Source organism: Protopterus annectens, chromosome 5.part1 (assembly GCF_019279795.1).
Source record: "Protopterus annectens isolate FY-2018-M chromosome 5.part1, PAN1.0, whole genome shotgun sequence".
Taxonomy (NCBI): domain Eukaryota; kingdom Metazoa; phylum Chordata; order Ceratodontiformes; family Protopteridae; genus Protopterus; species Protopterus annectens.
In genome coordinates this window covers 647,582,039-647,596,009 of record NC_056736.1, presented here as the reverse complement: position 1 = coordinate 647,596,009, position 13,971 = coordinate 647,582,039, and the positions used below count along the sequence as shown (strand labels likewise).

General features: G+C 43.7%; 1 protein-coding gene across 1 annotated transcript in view; it reads left to right on the top strand.

Annotated features, from left to right (window-relative positions):
* PAN3 (poly(A) specific ribonuclease subunit PAN3) overlaps window positions 1-13,971 on the top strand; it is a 2,193,201-nt gene that overhangs the window by 1,940,165 nt on the left and 239,065 nt on the right. The window contains exon 17 of the mRNA XM_044073269.1: window positions 4,827-4,965. Coding sequence (XP_043929204.1) covers window positions 4,827-4,965 — 139 coding nt within the window. The remainder of the gene's footprint in view (window positions 1-4,826; window positions 4,966-13,971) is intronic.

The following is a 13,971-nucleotide window of genomic DNA, read 5'->3' as shown; positions in this document are numbered from 1 at the left end:
CGGTTCCGAGGGGCTCGGAACCGAACCCATCAATGATGAATGGAAGATGATCAACAACACAGATGAAACGTTATAGTAAGATATAACTTTGAACAGACAACTTCCTTTTTTTGTGAAATTGTCCTAGGTCCTCTGGTTTTGAAGGTGGCTGTCCCATCTTTTTCTTGGAAGGGGATGTTTCTTTACGCTTTCTCTCTCCTTCCCTTCATTACAAAAGTCCTGTTCAAAATTCCACAGGATTCTCCCAAAATTTTGTTGGTGACTCCCTTTTTTTTGCCAGGACTGCATTGGTTCCCTCCTCTTCTGCATTTACCAAGGGCAGCCATCACAAGTTACCTCACAAGGTGGACTCCTCATACAAGACGAGGGAACTCTCATCCATCCCCACCTGTCCACTCTTCAACTGACTTTTTTCTGAAGATGTGCTTAGGGTCCTGCAGGAGGCTTTTCTGTTTGCTGTCTTTCTTGTATCTGGATCCACTTTCTGTGGATGTTCTTCCATTCTGTCTTATCTGTGTGAATTGCTCAGTACTGGGTTGGCTTGCTCTTCTGTTAAGGCCCACTTAGCTGCCTCTGCTTGTCTTCCTTTATCTCCTCCTTTAGTTTCTAGATTTAAAGCTAAATTCCTTAAAGGCTTCCTTCATAACAGGCCTCCCATAAAGGCTTTTTCTCTTCCCTGGGATCTTAATTTTGGTTTGGAAAAATTGACTTGGGCTCCTTTTGAGCCTGCAACTTCAGCTTCCTTTCAACACTGCTCTTTGAAGACTGTATTTTCATTCGCCCTTATTTCTTTTAGACGGGTGTTTGAGCTTCAAGCCCTTATGGATTATCATCCTTTTTTGTTTTTTTTCATAAGGGCAGGATGTCCTTGCATACTAATCCTCCTTTTTTGCCCAAGGTGGTGAATGCATTGTCCCTTAATCAGTCTATTTGCCCACTTTTTCCCTTGTCCACAGTCTGCCAGTGAGAAGGCGCTGCACACATTGGATGTGCATACTCAGGTTTTATTTGGATAAGACTAAGAATATTAGGAAATCTGATCAGCTCTTTGTTTCCTTTCATGCTAGGTTCTTAGGATTAGCTGTGTCCAAGCAGACGATTTCTTCTTGGATCTCTATTCCCTTAATTGTAAGAGCTTTCCTTTTTCTGTTAAGGCTCATTCTTCTAGAGCTGTGCTTCTTCTGGTGATTTTTTTCAAGGGTTTGGATACTAAGTCTATTCTTGAGGCAGCTACCTGAACTTCTGTGTATATATTTACCAAGCACAACAAGTTGGCTGGAATTTCCAGAGAAAGAGCTGGTTTTGTAAGGCCATCCTTCGTGGCTTCCTAGAGAGCTTTGTTTCTGCTAGTCCTTCCTCCCACTCTGCTTCCTGAACTTTGGCATTTCCCTATTGTATGGAATACTGCAACAGTGAAATGGAAGGACATAGTACAGCTGTGTAAAATCTTACAAGAATGGTAGATGTCCTTCTCTTCACTTTTGCAGTATTCACTCTCTCCCACCACCCCCTGGCCCATTTCTCTTCTGGATGTACTGATTACTTTTCTATTCTTTGGGCTGATGTTCCTACTGGGGCTGCCTGTTCTCATACATCTGGATGTCACCTTTATGCCCTACGCAACACAGGGAACATACATATGACGTACGGGGTACCTTAAAGCAACCTAAAGGCTTTGGTATACTGGCCGGACGTCAGGTCATCCTTGCCAGGGGATCCATGTTGTAATGAATACTGCAATAGTGAAGAGAAGGACATTTACCATTATGGTAAGATTTTACACAACTGTACTTTGTTCCCACCGCAACTTAACTATTCCAGGCAGGGTCAGGGCTCATTGTGCCAGGGTCTTGACTTCATCTGTGGCCTTTTAGAAAGGGTTGGATTCTTGAAATAGCAACTTGGTCCTCTGTGCATACCTTAAAGCATTATAAACTTGATTCTTTCTCCAACTCTGGAATAGATTTTGTAAGGACCATTCTCCAGGGGCTCCTGGACCCATCTCTTTCCTCATCCCAGTCTTCTAAGCTACAGTAATCTACCATTATAGCTCAGGGTACTGCAGCTGTGATCAAATGATGAGCACAGTACAGTTATGTAAGGAAACAGTGTAACAGTATATATTTTTATTATTACTCCTGCAGTAATCTCTCCCTCCCTTCCTCCATCCTCCTTATTTTTTGTTCTATTTTTTACCAGGGTGTGGGCATGTCCTCTCTGGTCTTATCGTCCTCTCTCTATTAGCATGAAAGTTCTGAAAAGCATGGTGCCTAAACCTGTCTCTTAGATCAAGCTAATGATTTTAGTATGTGGAAGGTGCCCTGAAGCTTTGGAAGCTGGCCAGCTGTTATATCTTATGCAGGATATAACCCATATAGCTTAGGCTACTTGCAGCAGTGATCATTCAAACATCTACTGTTAGGTAAACTTACTGACACAACTCTACTTTTGTTGTTCATCTTTACTTCTGAATGGTACTGGTGTAGAAGGGTAAATCACTGCCACTGTTCTTGGGTTTTGTGTGTGTGATATTCTCCTGCCAAACATCCTAAGCCTGCAAGGCACACACAATAATCACTGCTGTGGCTTTTTGTAGTATCCAGAACATCTGTGTCTGTACTTTCTCTGCACATGAAGGTTTTGCTGTCACAAACCACATGTCCCACAGTGTTAGAAAAAAGTACACTGTTTGAAAAAGGTTTGTGTACTTTAAAGTTTTGTTTAGGATATATTAGCATGTTCCGATTTGATGGACAAAGTAGGTTAACCCATATGCACATAGCTCTTGTCTTCATTTCAAAGCTTTTCACTTCCTAAGTTTTAAAGCTGTCTTGAGGCAAAATATTATAATCTGCACTAAAATCTAGTTTAAAATTCACATTGTTCATCAGTTGTCAGTGTTTCTTGCCAACAGTCAGTCTTGCACTCCTTTCTCACTGCTACAGAAGCATTTTTAGATTTCATTTTCGGTGAGGGCACTTTCACAAGTGCTTACAGTTCATTTTGTTATTTCTGTACAATGTTCAGATTTTTTTGAACACCCTCATTTTTGCACTTTTGTTTTTCCAAATGCCCCTCTTGCACAAATTCTGCAGACCTAGAGTTGGACAGCTCCTCTTAGTCCCAGATTTACACCAGAGATATCATATATGGCTCTGCTGAATTTGGGAGGTGAGCACTATTAACTCCTTGTAAAGGGTGGCAAGAACTTAAATCTCGCTTATAGGTGTACATGGCTAGGCAGCTTATGGTTCCAGTGAGTGCTTGTCTAATATTTCCTGTGTACTTCAAGCTTGAATTACAGTCTGTGATCAGTTTTATCTTTTTTTTTTTTTTTTTACTCTTAAAGCTACATATCTTTTTATTTTCATATTCCCCACTATTACAACACACCCTGCATTTGTTTCTCATTTTTAACTTTTCATTTGAATCACATTTAATTTTACCTTTGCAATTTCTCAATTATGTTATCTGTGTACTGGCAATTTCACTTCCTCTATGCACATTCAAAGATTTTACAGTAGCCATTTGAAAAGTTGGAAGCTACATAATTTGAGTCCCGAAATATAGAGATTGGATGAGTCCGATATGATCTTTCACTGAATATTTCGGATTTGGTATATATAAGTTTGGGTGGGGGTGGGGTGCTTGCGTGATGTTCAAGATTTGCAGTTCTTTTTTTTTGTTTGTTTTTTATTTTGGTCTGTTGGCACTTAATGTTAAGAGTGCCGACATTTCAATAGGGAGACATTCAGGACTGTTTCTGTTAAAACTTGTTTCATCATTTCTTATACCACAGTTTTCTGTCATATTAGAGAATCACACTTCAGTTTCACAATTTTTTGGCTTTGTTCTTTAGCTCGGTAATACAAGTGTTTGTAATTTCCAAAGGATCTTTTGGTATTCTAAAGAGAAAATGTTTTCAGGGCTGATATTAATTACTCGTTTCCCGCTCAAAGTGCTGTTTTTCTTTATCCTCATCTAGAAAAGTGAGGGGTTTTAACTTTAGTTAAGGTTTCTTCCCCAGCAACATGCAGGAATACAGCAGACTGAACCTCTTCAGACTTCTCAGATAAATTGTGTGTTACATGAAATAAATCAAATTTCTGGATGCAAAACGTCAAGGGTGCAGCTGAATTGTTACCTACCAGTGTGAATTATATATATATATATATATATATATATATATATATATATATATATATATATATATATATATATATATATATTTACTGTAGACTCAGAAACTCTTGAAAATTAATGTTTCTTTACTTCTGCAGATAACTTTCTTCAGTTATGTGGTCAAGTCGTTAGCATTAAAGATGTGTACCCGTAGATAATATATGCATTCTATATCTGTGCAGTGGCAACACCGGCACTAGAGGTCGGAGTAAATTCACCATAGTCTGAGTTCATTTGTTGTAAAACACCATCATGAAAAATGAAAGGAGGCCATGTGGTTAATGCATGGTATGTTACATCAAGATCTTGTTGAAAATACTCCCTTTGTCCAAAGTATGTTCTTGCAGTGTTGTATTTAAGGAAGGAGGGTTCTCTTCCACATGCAGAGGCAGGGGGAGCACAACTCCTCTCTCCAAGAACTCTGAAAATGCACCACTTTAAAGATTCCAGTGAGTTATCCTTTCGGTGAAATTCCTGTTGACAAAATGGACATAACTGTAAGTTGGATAAACATAGGTAGAAGAAGATCATTACAGACATCTTAAAGTGCCATTTAAGTTTAAACACTTACATGATTTGTTGCAAATAATTCATCCTGTTATAAAGTAAATGTAAAATATTAATGCTGTACTAACTTTCATTAGGTTTCAGAAAGACCCGACCTGGTCAGAAACTGGTGATAGGTATCTTCTGAAGCTCTTCAGGGATCATCTTTTCCACCAGGTGTCAGAAACAGGTACTCCTTGGATCGACATCAGTCACATAGTTTCGTGTCTCAACAAGGTGGGTCTTTCCCAGTAATACTCAACCTGTTTTTCTTTGCAAATTAGGACAGATGCTTTCACTTAGTAGGATCAAGGCTTAGTTTTATGATTTGTGTGTGTGTGTGTGTGTGTGTGTGTGTGTGTGTGTGTGTGTGTGTGTGTGTGTGTGTGTCTATGTATGCATGTGTATATGTACATATGTATGTCCTTAAGTCATTATTGCAGTATTCCAATGCTATGCATTATCTTGCTGAATTCACCTGACATCCGGCCAGGGTACCAAAGCCAAAAAAAAAAACTTCCTTATAGTCCTACTTCTAATGTGTGACCTAAGCCCTTTGGGGTAGGATTGTCTCTTCTTTCTGTGGACTGAACTTGCATCAAAAATATTTTTGAAGTGTTTTTCTGTCAGCTGAACACTGCTGCTTGGAAATTTAGACAGAGTTTGGTGGCATATAGGTTGGCTCTAGTATATGGCTGTGCATGTGTGGTAGCAGATATATTGAAGACCAGATTCAGAGTGCATTGAAAGACATTGAATGGAAAGCTTATACAACATAAAGATCTCTGTACGGTGCTAACACTAATTGACTGTTCACTTGATTTTGGTTAGATAAGCTGAAGATCTGAGCAGCAAAGTCAAGAAGTGGTCATTGTATCACTGGTAATGTATGATTTTCAGTGTGGCTCAAGTCTTCACCTGACGTTGCAACAGGAAGCAAGCAGTAGCAGCTCACAAAAAAACAAAGATAGCTACAGTAATGCATTCAGATAGTTTTATTTTCTACAGCTAGAAAGAGTGAGGCTTAGCAAGCCAGCAGCACAAGAACGTCATGGCAGGCAGGGACCTACAGCTTTCATCATAAAGTTGAACAAGTGTTTTTTGTAGCCTGATACTTGGTTCACAACAGATTTTCCAGTCCTCCTCTCTAGTCATAAATAGGCAGCTGTGCATTTCCTTCTTCTTAGCCTACTCAGACACAATTTTTGTCATCTGCCTAGCTCTGTAGTACCCACATTTGTAAGGCCACTACACCACTGCTAAATAGGTAAGTGCCTGCTTTTTGGTCCATTTTAATCAGGACAAACTCCAAAAAGTCTTCTGTCATTGGCTGTACAATCCAGCCAATGAAAGAACAAAATTCAAAGATGTCTGATATTAAAGTGGAACAAGAACACTTCAGGAGGTTAAAATTGGAGTGCTGTGCAAAATGCAGAAAATTTAAGATATTTGTGATGGATCTTCTCAAGGTTTGTTGGTTTAGGGGGCAGGTAAAGGAGCATTCTGTATTTCAGAAATTATGTCTTGAGTTGCTAATTAAGGAGGATCCAAAACGTTTGTGGAACTGAAGATGAATGGCACATTTGACAGTACCCTTTTAAAGCTTGGCTTATGACCCCTGTCCAAAAAAATTCAGACTGTTTTTATTAGGTCATGAACATTTTTATGTACCTTTATAAAGGCCCTTTAACATATTCTGTTGTAGTATTGGCTTCTTTTTCCATCTCCCAGATTTTTCTCCAGTCAGGTTCCCTGGGCCCTCCCACCATTGTCTGTAACTGGCTATAAATAACTGACCTGCTGAATGTGATGTATTAGAACAAGAACGCTAGTCTATCTACCTACATAACTAAATAACTTGAAACCTCAGCAAAAGGGGTCTTAATTCCTCCCACAAGGAAGGCATCAGAAAGAGAGTAACCTAGATTTGAGACACCACGATAGCCGATTCAGCATTTCCGTAGTCGACATACTGCAGATGTTCATCGTGCATACAGCTGCAGTCATAACAGATGGGTTATCCTGCCGTCAGGCGGGTCCTCCGTTGGCCGAATTCCAAAGTCTAGGTCCGGCGTCGGCTGTCGTCGCTTCTTCCGTGACATCAGTGTGGCAGGAGTATAAAAGAGGCAGCCAACGCCATTTTCTTCCGTCTTTCTTGCCGCGCGGTGCCCGAAGCAGAAGCAGATCGCAAGTGCCAGTTGGCCAGCTCCTGAGATTTACGAACGTATTTCAGCCGAAGTCTTCTTGAAAGCTAAGTACCCCGTTGGGGAAACTTTTCTTGCCTCAGACCGATGTCAGACAAAGTTAATAATTGCATTTCATGTGGGAAGCAAATACCGCATAAGGATTTCCACTCTTTCTGTATACCTTGCTTAGGCCCAGACCACGATGTCTCGGCCTGCCGTTTCTGTGCTAGATTCAACAAGCGCACTATTAAGCGTAGGGCAGAGTTCGCCCTTCACTTTTTTGGCAAAAAATGTAATTTATATTATGTCGTCGGATACTCAGACTCCAGTTTTGAGCAAAAACCACAAAGATAAGGACCGACATACGAGGTCCGCACCACCTACTGAAACCACGCTAAGGCCGACTACCGGTTCTCCGGTACTCAGCGAGGCGCCTACGCAGCCCCCGAGTACCGATGACAATGCATTACCGGTGTCTTCAGTACCCGAGGTCGCAGGCTCCTCGGCCCCCATTCCTACTACAGATACCGACGCCACTCCTGGCGGGGAAACTCAGAATTTAGACAGGCCTGCCATTTCTCAAGGGGTCTTCAGGCCTTCCTCCTCCACTATTAAAGCCTTCACTAAATCTAAAGCAGCCATGAAAATGAAAAAACAGGTTCCTCAGACCCCCTCTCAAGGCACCATGCCTAAAAAACACATGCTTAAAATGGCTGAGGATTTGATTACTCTTATCAGGGGTTCTCAACCCCCCTCTGACAAAAGGCCTAGATTAGAGGAAGACTACCCTTCCTCAGATTAAGCTTCTATTACCTCAGAACTATCTAAGGACCAGGATTATGCTTATTCTCCATTCGATGACTCTAATGCAGAGGAGTCTATTCCCTCGGTCTCCCCCCTGAGGACTTCTCTTTTGAGGAAACCCTGCATACACTGAGGGAACACTTTCACTGGGAAGGCCAAGATTACTCAGATTCCAAGAAAAGGCTCAGGGAATTTCTTCTGCTCCCCCAGCATAGGCCTCTGGCTATCCCTCCTGTTTTAGATATATTGGATGATGTGTACACAGAAGCCAGACTTAATCCAGATTCTTTGCCTCCAGCTTCTGTTAAACCAGACAGGTATTACCGGGTTCCTGATTCTCACCAGTTCCTATATAAAAGACATACTGCTGACCCAGAAACTATTTCACAGGGTCCCAAGGGAATTAAAGCCTCTACTGCTAAAAACCCATTACCTTCAGAGAGAGATTCCAGAGCTTTAGAAAGGTGGGGGAAAAAGGTGTACACCTCGGCCACTTTAACCATGAGGGCATTAAACTGTCAGTTCCATATGTTAAAGTATCAACAGTTTTTGATATCTCAGCTGAAAAGCAAGATGCCACAACCAGATTTAAAAGAGTTGCAGGATTTGTTGCATGGTGCAGAGCAAGTGGGTAAACATACCTTGCAGTGTGGTTTTGATGCTTTAGAGGCCTCATGTAGAGGTGCTGTTACGGGGTCTGTTATACGTAGGCATGCTTGGCTCAAAGAGCAAACCTTACCAGATCATGTCAACGCTAAATTATTAGATGCACCTCTTCAAAAAGATGTATTGTTTGGTGTTAAAGCGGAGGAGGTGCTAAAGAAAATGGAGGAAAAAGCAAAATCAATGCAAACAGTGAAAGATTTCCTGCAGGTACAGCCTCCACGTTTCAGCAGAAACTGGCCTTCAAAAAATTGGTCCTTTCCAGCCACGGACAGACCTCAAAGGGGCAGATACAGACGCCCAAGGGGTAGAGGGCAACCTCAAGGATCTTTCAGAGCCAGACAGTGGCAAGCACCAACCCCAAGAGGTGGAGAAGATAGATCACAGTCTTTTAGAAAACAGACACAATGACTTCCCCCTACACCTGCCAAGCAAAGCTTTAATGGCAGCACCTTTGGGCAGAAAACTGACATTATTCTCAAAAAATTGGCATATTGTTACAGAAGACAAATGGATTCTGGACATTATAGACAAGAGGCTACAGGTTCCACTTTCACACCCATCCAAAAATGAGAGGCATGCCAAACCTGCCACAAATTCAAAGGGCAGAGGCACAAAAACAAATTCCAGCTCTCATGGACATGAAAGCAATTCAAGAGGTACCTGCAAAAGAACAAGGTCAAGGGTTTTATTCCAGACTATTCCTGGTACCAAGGAAAGACAAAGATTGGAGACCTATCTTAGACCTATCCATCCTAAACACATATCTACAGGTGCCAAAATTCAAGATGCTCACATTACAGCAGCTTCTTCCCGTGCTGGGCAAGGAGTCTTGGCTGGTAACATTGGACCTCAAGGAGGCATACCTGCATGTCCCTATCAGACAAGATTGCAGAAGATACCTCAGATTTCTTGCAGGTTCAACCCATTACCAATTCTCTGCATTGCCCTTTGGCTTATCTACTGCCCAGAGTGTTTACGAAATGCCTGGCATCAGTAATCGCCTTCTGCAGACTACAAGGGATACAAATCTACCCATATCTGGACGACTGCCTGATCCAAGCGGACAGCAAGGACATACTACTGCAGCACCTGGCGTTTGTAATAAAACTGTTGAACTTCCTGGGATACACAGTCAACAAAAAGAAATCAAAACTAATACCCTCTCAACAAATAATTTTCGTGGGTGCCAGCTTGGATACAACCACCCAGATGGCCTACCTCACGCCAGACAAGCAAGGGCAACTGTCTCAATACTTCAGAAAAATGGCAACTTACACCAGGCTAACTGCAAGGAAAGTCCTGCAGGCTCTGGGATTCATGACATCTTGCATCCTACTAATCCCATGTGCAAAGCTGCATATGAGGAAACTTCAACGGTACCTAAAAAACTTATGGTCTCAACACAGCCACAGCTTGGAAGCAATTATACCACTCATTCCATGCCTTCAAAAGGAATTTATGTGGTGGGCTTAAGCTTGCCAAAGAAACACAGGTCTTCCTTTCTGTGTACCTCAAGCAACTCAAATCATCACAACAGATGCCTCAGACTACGCCTGGGGAGCACACATGACAGATCAGTGCATCCAGAGGAAATGGACCCGAAAAGAGAAGCACCTTCACATCAACCAAAAGGAAATGCTAGCCGTGCAAAAGGCTATTTTGACCTTCAAAGACCTACTGCATCCAGGCCAGCTATTGATAAGGACAGACAACACCACAGTAATGTGGTACATAAACAAACAGGGGGGAACTCATTCATACCTCCTGTGCAGACAAGCCATGACCCTATGGAACACAGCACTGGAATTGCAAATTCAACTACAGGCACAATTCCTGCCAGGGAAGGAAAACACACTGGCAGACAAAAGCAGAAATATGACAGATCCACACGAATGGAAGTTGCATCCTCAAGTTTTCACAAAGATAACTCAGGCATGGGGACAGCCAGACATAGATCTCTTTGCTACCCACAGAAATTGCCAGTTGAAAAAATTTTGTTCAAGGGCCTATCATCCACAGGCCTGGAAACTGGACGCACTTTCCTTCAATTGGGCAACATTGACAGTCTATGCCTTCCCGCCTCTTCCTCTGCTGCCCAAAGTTCTATTAAAAGTCAGAGCAGAGAGGCCGAAAATGATTCTCATTGCTCCAGACTAGCCAAGACAATACTGGTATACGCTCCTGAAGAGCCTGACACATTCCCCACCATGGATCCTACCTCTACTCCCTCTTCTGTTGTCCCAGCACAACTACAAAACCCTTCACAGCCATCTCAAAACTCTAAATCTAGCTGCATGGAGAATTCCTTGATTTCCCAACAGTTTCTCCTCTCCAAGGAGGTGCAGGATGTCATCTTGGAGGCCAGAAGACCTTCTACTAGAAAGGCCTACTCCGCCAAATGGAAAATATTTTGTGCCTGGAATCAAGAAAAGGGACAGAATCCTTGGGTAATAAATATACCTCAAATTTTACAGTACCTAGCTGAGATGTTAAACAATGGACTTTCCTTCTCCTCCATCAAGATCCATGCTTCAGCCATTTCTGCACAATACAACACAGATCCTCCTTTATTCTCTCATCCTCTCTTAAGGCAGTTCCTCAGAGGGGCAAAGAATATAAAACCCCCAAGGAAACCACCAGTCCCTGCTTGGGACCTCAACTTCGTATTGGAAAAGCTGACCCTTCCTCCCTTCGAGCCAGCTTCTTCAACAGAGTTACAGTACTTGTCATGGAAAACAGCCTTTCTTCTGGCTATCACCTCAGCACGCAGGGTTTCGGAGCTACAGGCCCTCATGGCTGTGCAACCATTCATCATTTTCCATCAGGACAGAGTTTCCTTACGAAGCAACCCTACCTTTATGCCAAAGGTAGTATCCAGTGTAGCTTTGAATCAGACTATCCACTTACCTACCTTTTATCCTAATCCACAAAACAAAGGGGAAAGACTACTACATTCCTTGGACATTCACAGACAACTTTGTTACTATTTAGACAGGGCAAAGCCATTCAGGAAATCTGAGCAACTCTTTGTGTCCTATGTTGCAGGTGCTCAAGGAAAGGCTATTTCCAAACAGACAATTTCAAAATGGATAGCCCACTGCATACGCTTTTGTTACTCATTTCATGGAAAAACTGTGCCTGCATGCATCAGATCCCAATCCACCAGAGCCACAGCTACCTCTGCAGCCTTCCTCAAGGGGGTCCCTACCAAGGACATTTTGGAAGCAGCCACCTGGAGTTCAGTGCGCACTTTCTCCAAGCACTGTCAACCCCACTATACTCAAAATCTAGAGCGGGCTTTGCCACAGCAGTCCTGCAGGGCATCCTAGCCCCTCCTAGTTCCACTTAGTGCCTACCACCCGTACTTAGCTTTGGGATTCTATCCATCTGTTATGACTGCAGCTGTATGCACGATGAACATAGTACAGTTTTGTACCTACCATAAATGTAGATGTTCGAGTGCTCATAAAGCTGCAGTCCAGGTTTCCCTCCATCCCCTCTTAGGACAGGCCTTATGACAAACACTTTTCATATAACCTTTTTGGGGTATTCTTTTATGGTGTATTTGTTTGCAACTACTGTTTTTGATTTATCAACATTGCATTTTTGCATAGCATTGTTTGCCTTCCTTCTGGGGGCACCTGACATCTGGGGCAAGAAAAACTGAAGAAAATGGCGTCGGCTGCCTCTTTTATACCCCTGCCGCACTGACGTCAGGGAAGAAGCGACGACAACAGACGCCGGACCTAGACTTTGGAATTCGGCCAACCGAGGACCCGCCTGACGGCAGGATAACCCGTCTGTTATGACTGCAGCTGTATGAGCACTCGAACATCTACATTTATGGTAGGTACAAAACTGTACTTTTCTCGTAATTGCACTTTCATGTATTCCATCTCGACATACTGAAATTCGGCATTTCAGTACGTCGAGATTCTCTAGTGTTTCCCCTAATATACATGCATAAATTCATCTAAAGTAGTTTACTTCATTTGATCTTTAACCTGTGGGTCCTCAGGTCCATATCGGATCCGACACGGCCGTATTTTCCAGCTACGTACGGCTCCAAGCTCCATGCTCCTCCCCTTACCCATAATGCCCCTGTCTTCCTTCTCCCTTCAGATCTTATTTGCTGCCTGAGAGGAAGCATCATGGTCCAAGCTTTAATTGTGGTGGTGGTGGTGTTTAAAAGGTAAATTTTGACTTTTTTGGACTTGCCTATCTATTTCACTCCTAACCTTTCTATACCTTCTCGGGGTTCTTCGTAGCTTGTTTTCTTGTAGGGTTTTCTGTCTTCCTCCCCTCTTTTCTTTCCTCGTGGTAGCGTGTGTTTCTTTTGAGCCGGCTAAAGTATGGCGGACGCCCCGAAGCCTGGTTTCAAGTGGTGCACAATGTGTGGCCATAAGCTTTCCCCAGCAGATGACCACACATTGTGTATGGTTTGTCTGGAGGTGGCTTACCTTCAGTCCCCCTGTCCTATTTGCACTGGGTTTAACCCCAGAACACTTATGGGCAGGTGGAACTAACTGATTGTCAAGGGCCTGTTGCCCTCCACTGCTGGGATGGATATTCAACCTATCCCCACTATGAAAGCAGTGGCTGCTGCTTCCCCTTCCCCTTACTCAGTCTCTGGGACTCCCCCTCCCACCAAGATGCCTGGGGAAGAGGATAAGGTCAAGAAGGACTGGCCTCGCAAGCGCTCCCCTGACCCCTCGTCAGAGGTCGGCGGCCCCCTCTGCGAAGGTTAAGCCTGTTTCCCTGCCTGTTGCACCTTGGCTCAGGTCCCAAAGGTTCTCCCTTGAGCCAGAGGTTTTAATTAGCTGGTCGCCTCCTAGGCCTTCTCCCCACCAGCTCTCCCGACCCACTTGAGCGGCATCCTCCCACTCTACCCGAAGCCTATATGAAGCAGAGATGGACAAGATGATACAGAGATTTATCCACACTTAAATCCAGATGGGGGTCTTGCCAGGGCCTTCTACCGGAGTGGCGCCTTTCAGCCAGTATTTAGACCAATCGCTCCTTCTCCGATGCAACCCACAGTTTTGGAGCTGTTGGATCCGAGGATGGTCAGAGGCGAGGGGTCAGCGCCAATGGTACCCTGTACCTAGATGCCGGCCAGTGCCTTGAGTGAGTCTAATCCAACTAGATTGGATCTGAGCTCTTGGAGCCGTAGCCTCGGGGTTGGATCTGAGGGAGTGCTCTCTGCTCTGAGCTTGTCAAGAGAAGCATTCCCCTCGGCGTCTCAGTTCCTAGAGGCATGGCTCCAACTCCCCAGTCGGATCAAGGGGTAGTGGCTTCCGCTAGTTCAGCCCAGGAGGTCCGTTCCCCCCTCTGCATTCAATGTGGTGGAGAGGGTTCTCGCAGGGTCGAGGCCTCTGTCTGTTTCATCTTTGGAGTCCGTCCAGACCCCCCTGGCCTTGAGTGCAGGTCTGATCATCATGCCCTCTCAGGGACAGCCCATAGCTGTAATGCCCCAGGACGTTCCGGCCTTGGAACAACCCACTTGCAAGACACCCCAGATAGTCCACCTGAGGAGCCCTCCCACAAGCATACGTGTAAAAGGAGGCACTTGAACTCTCCCCCAGAG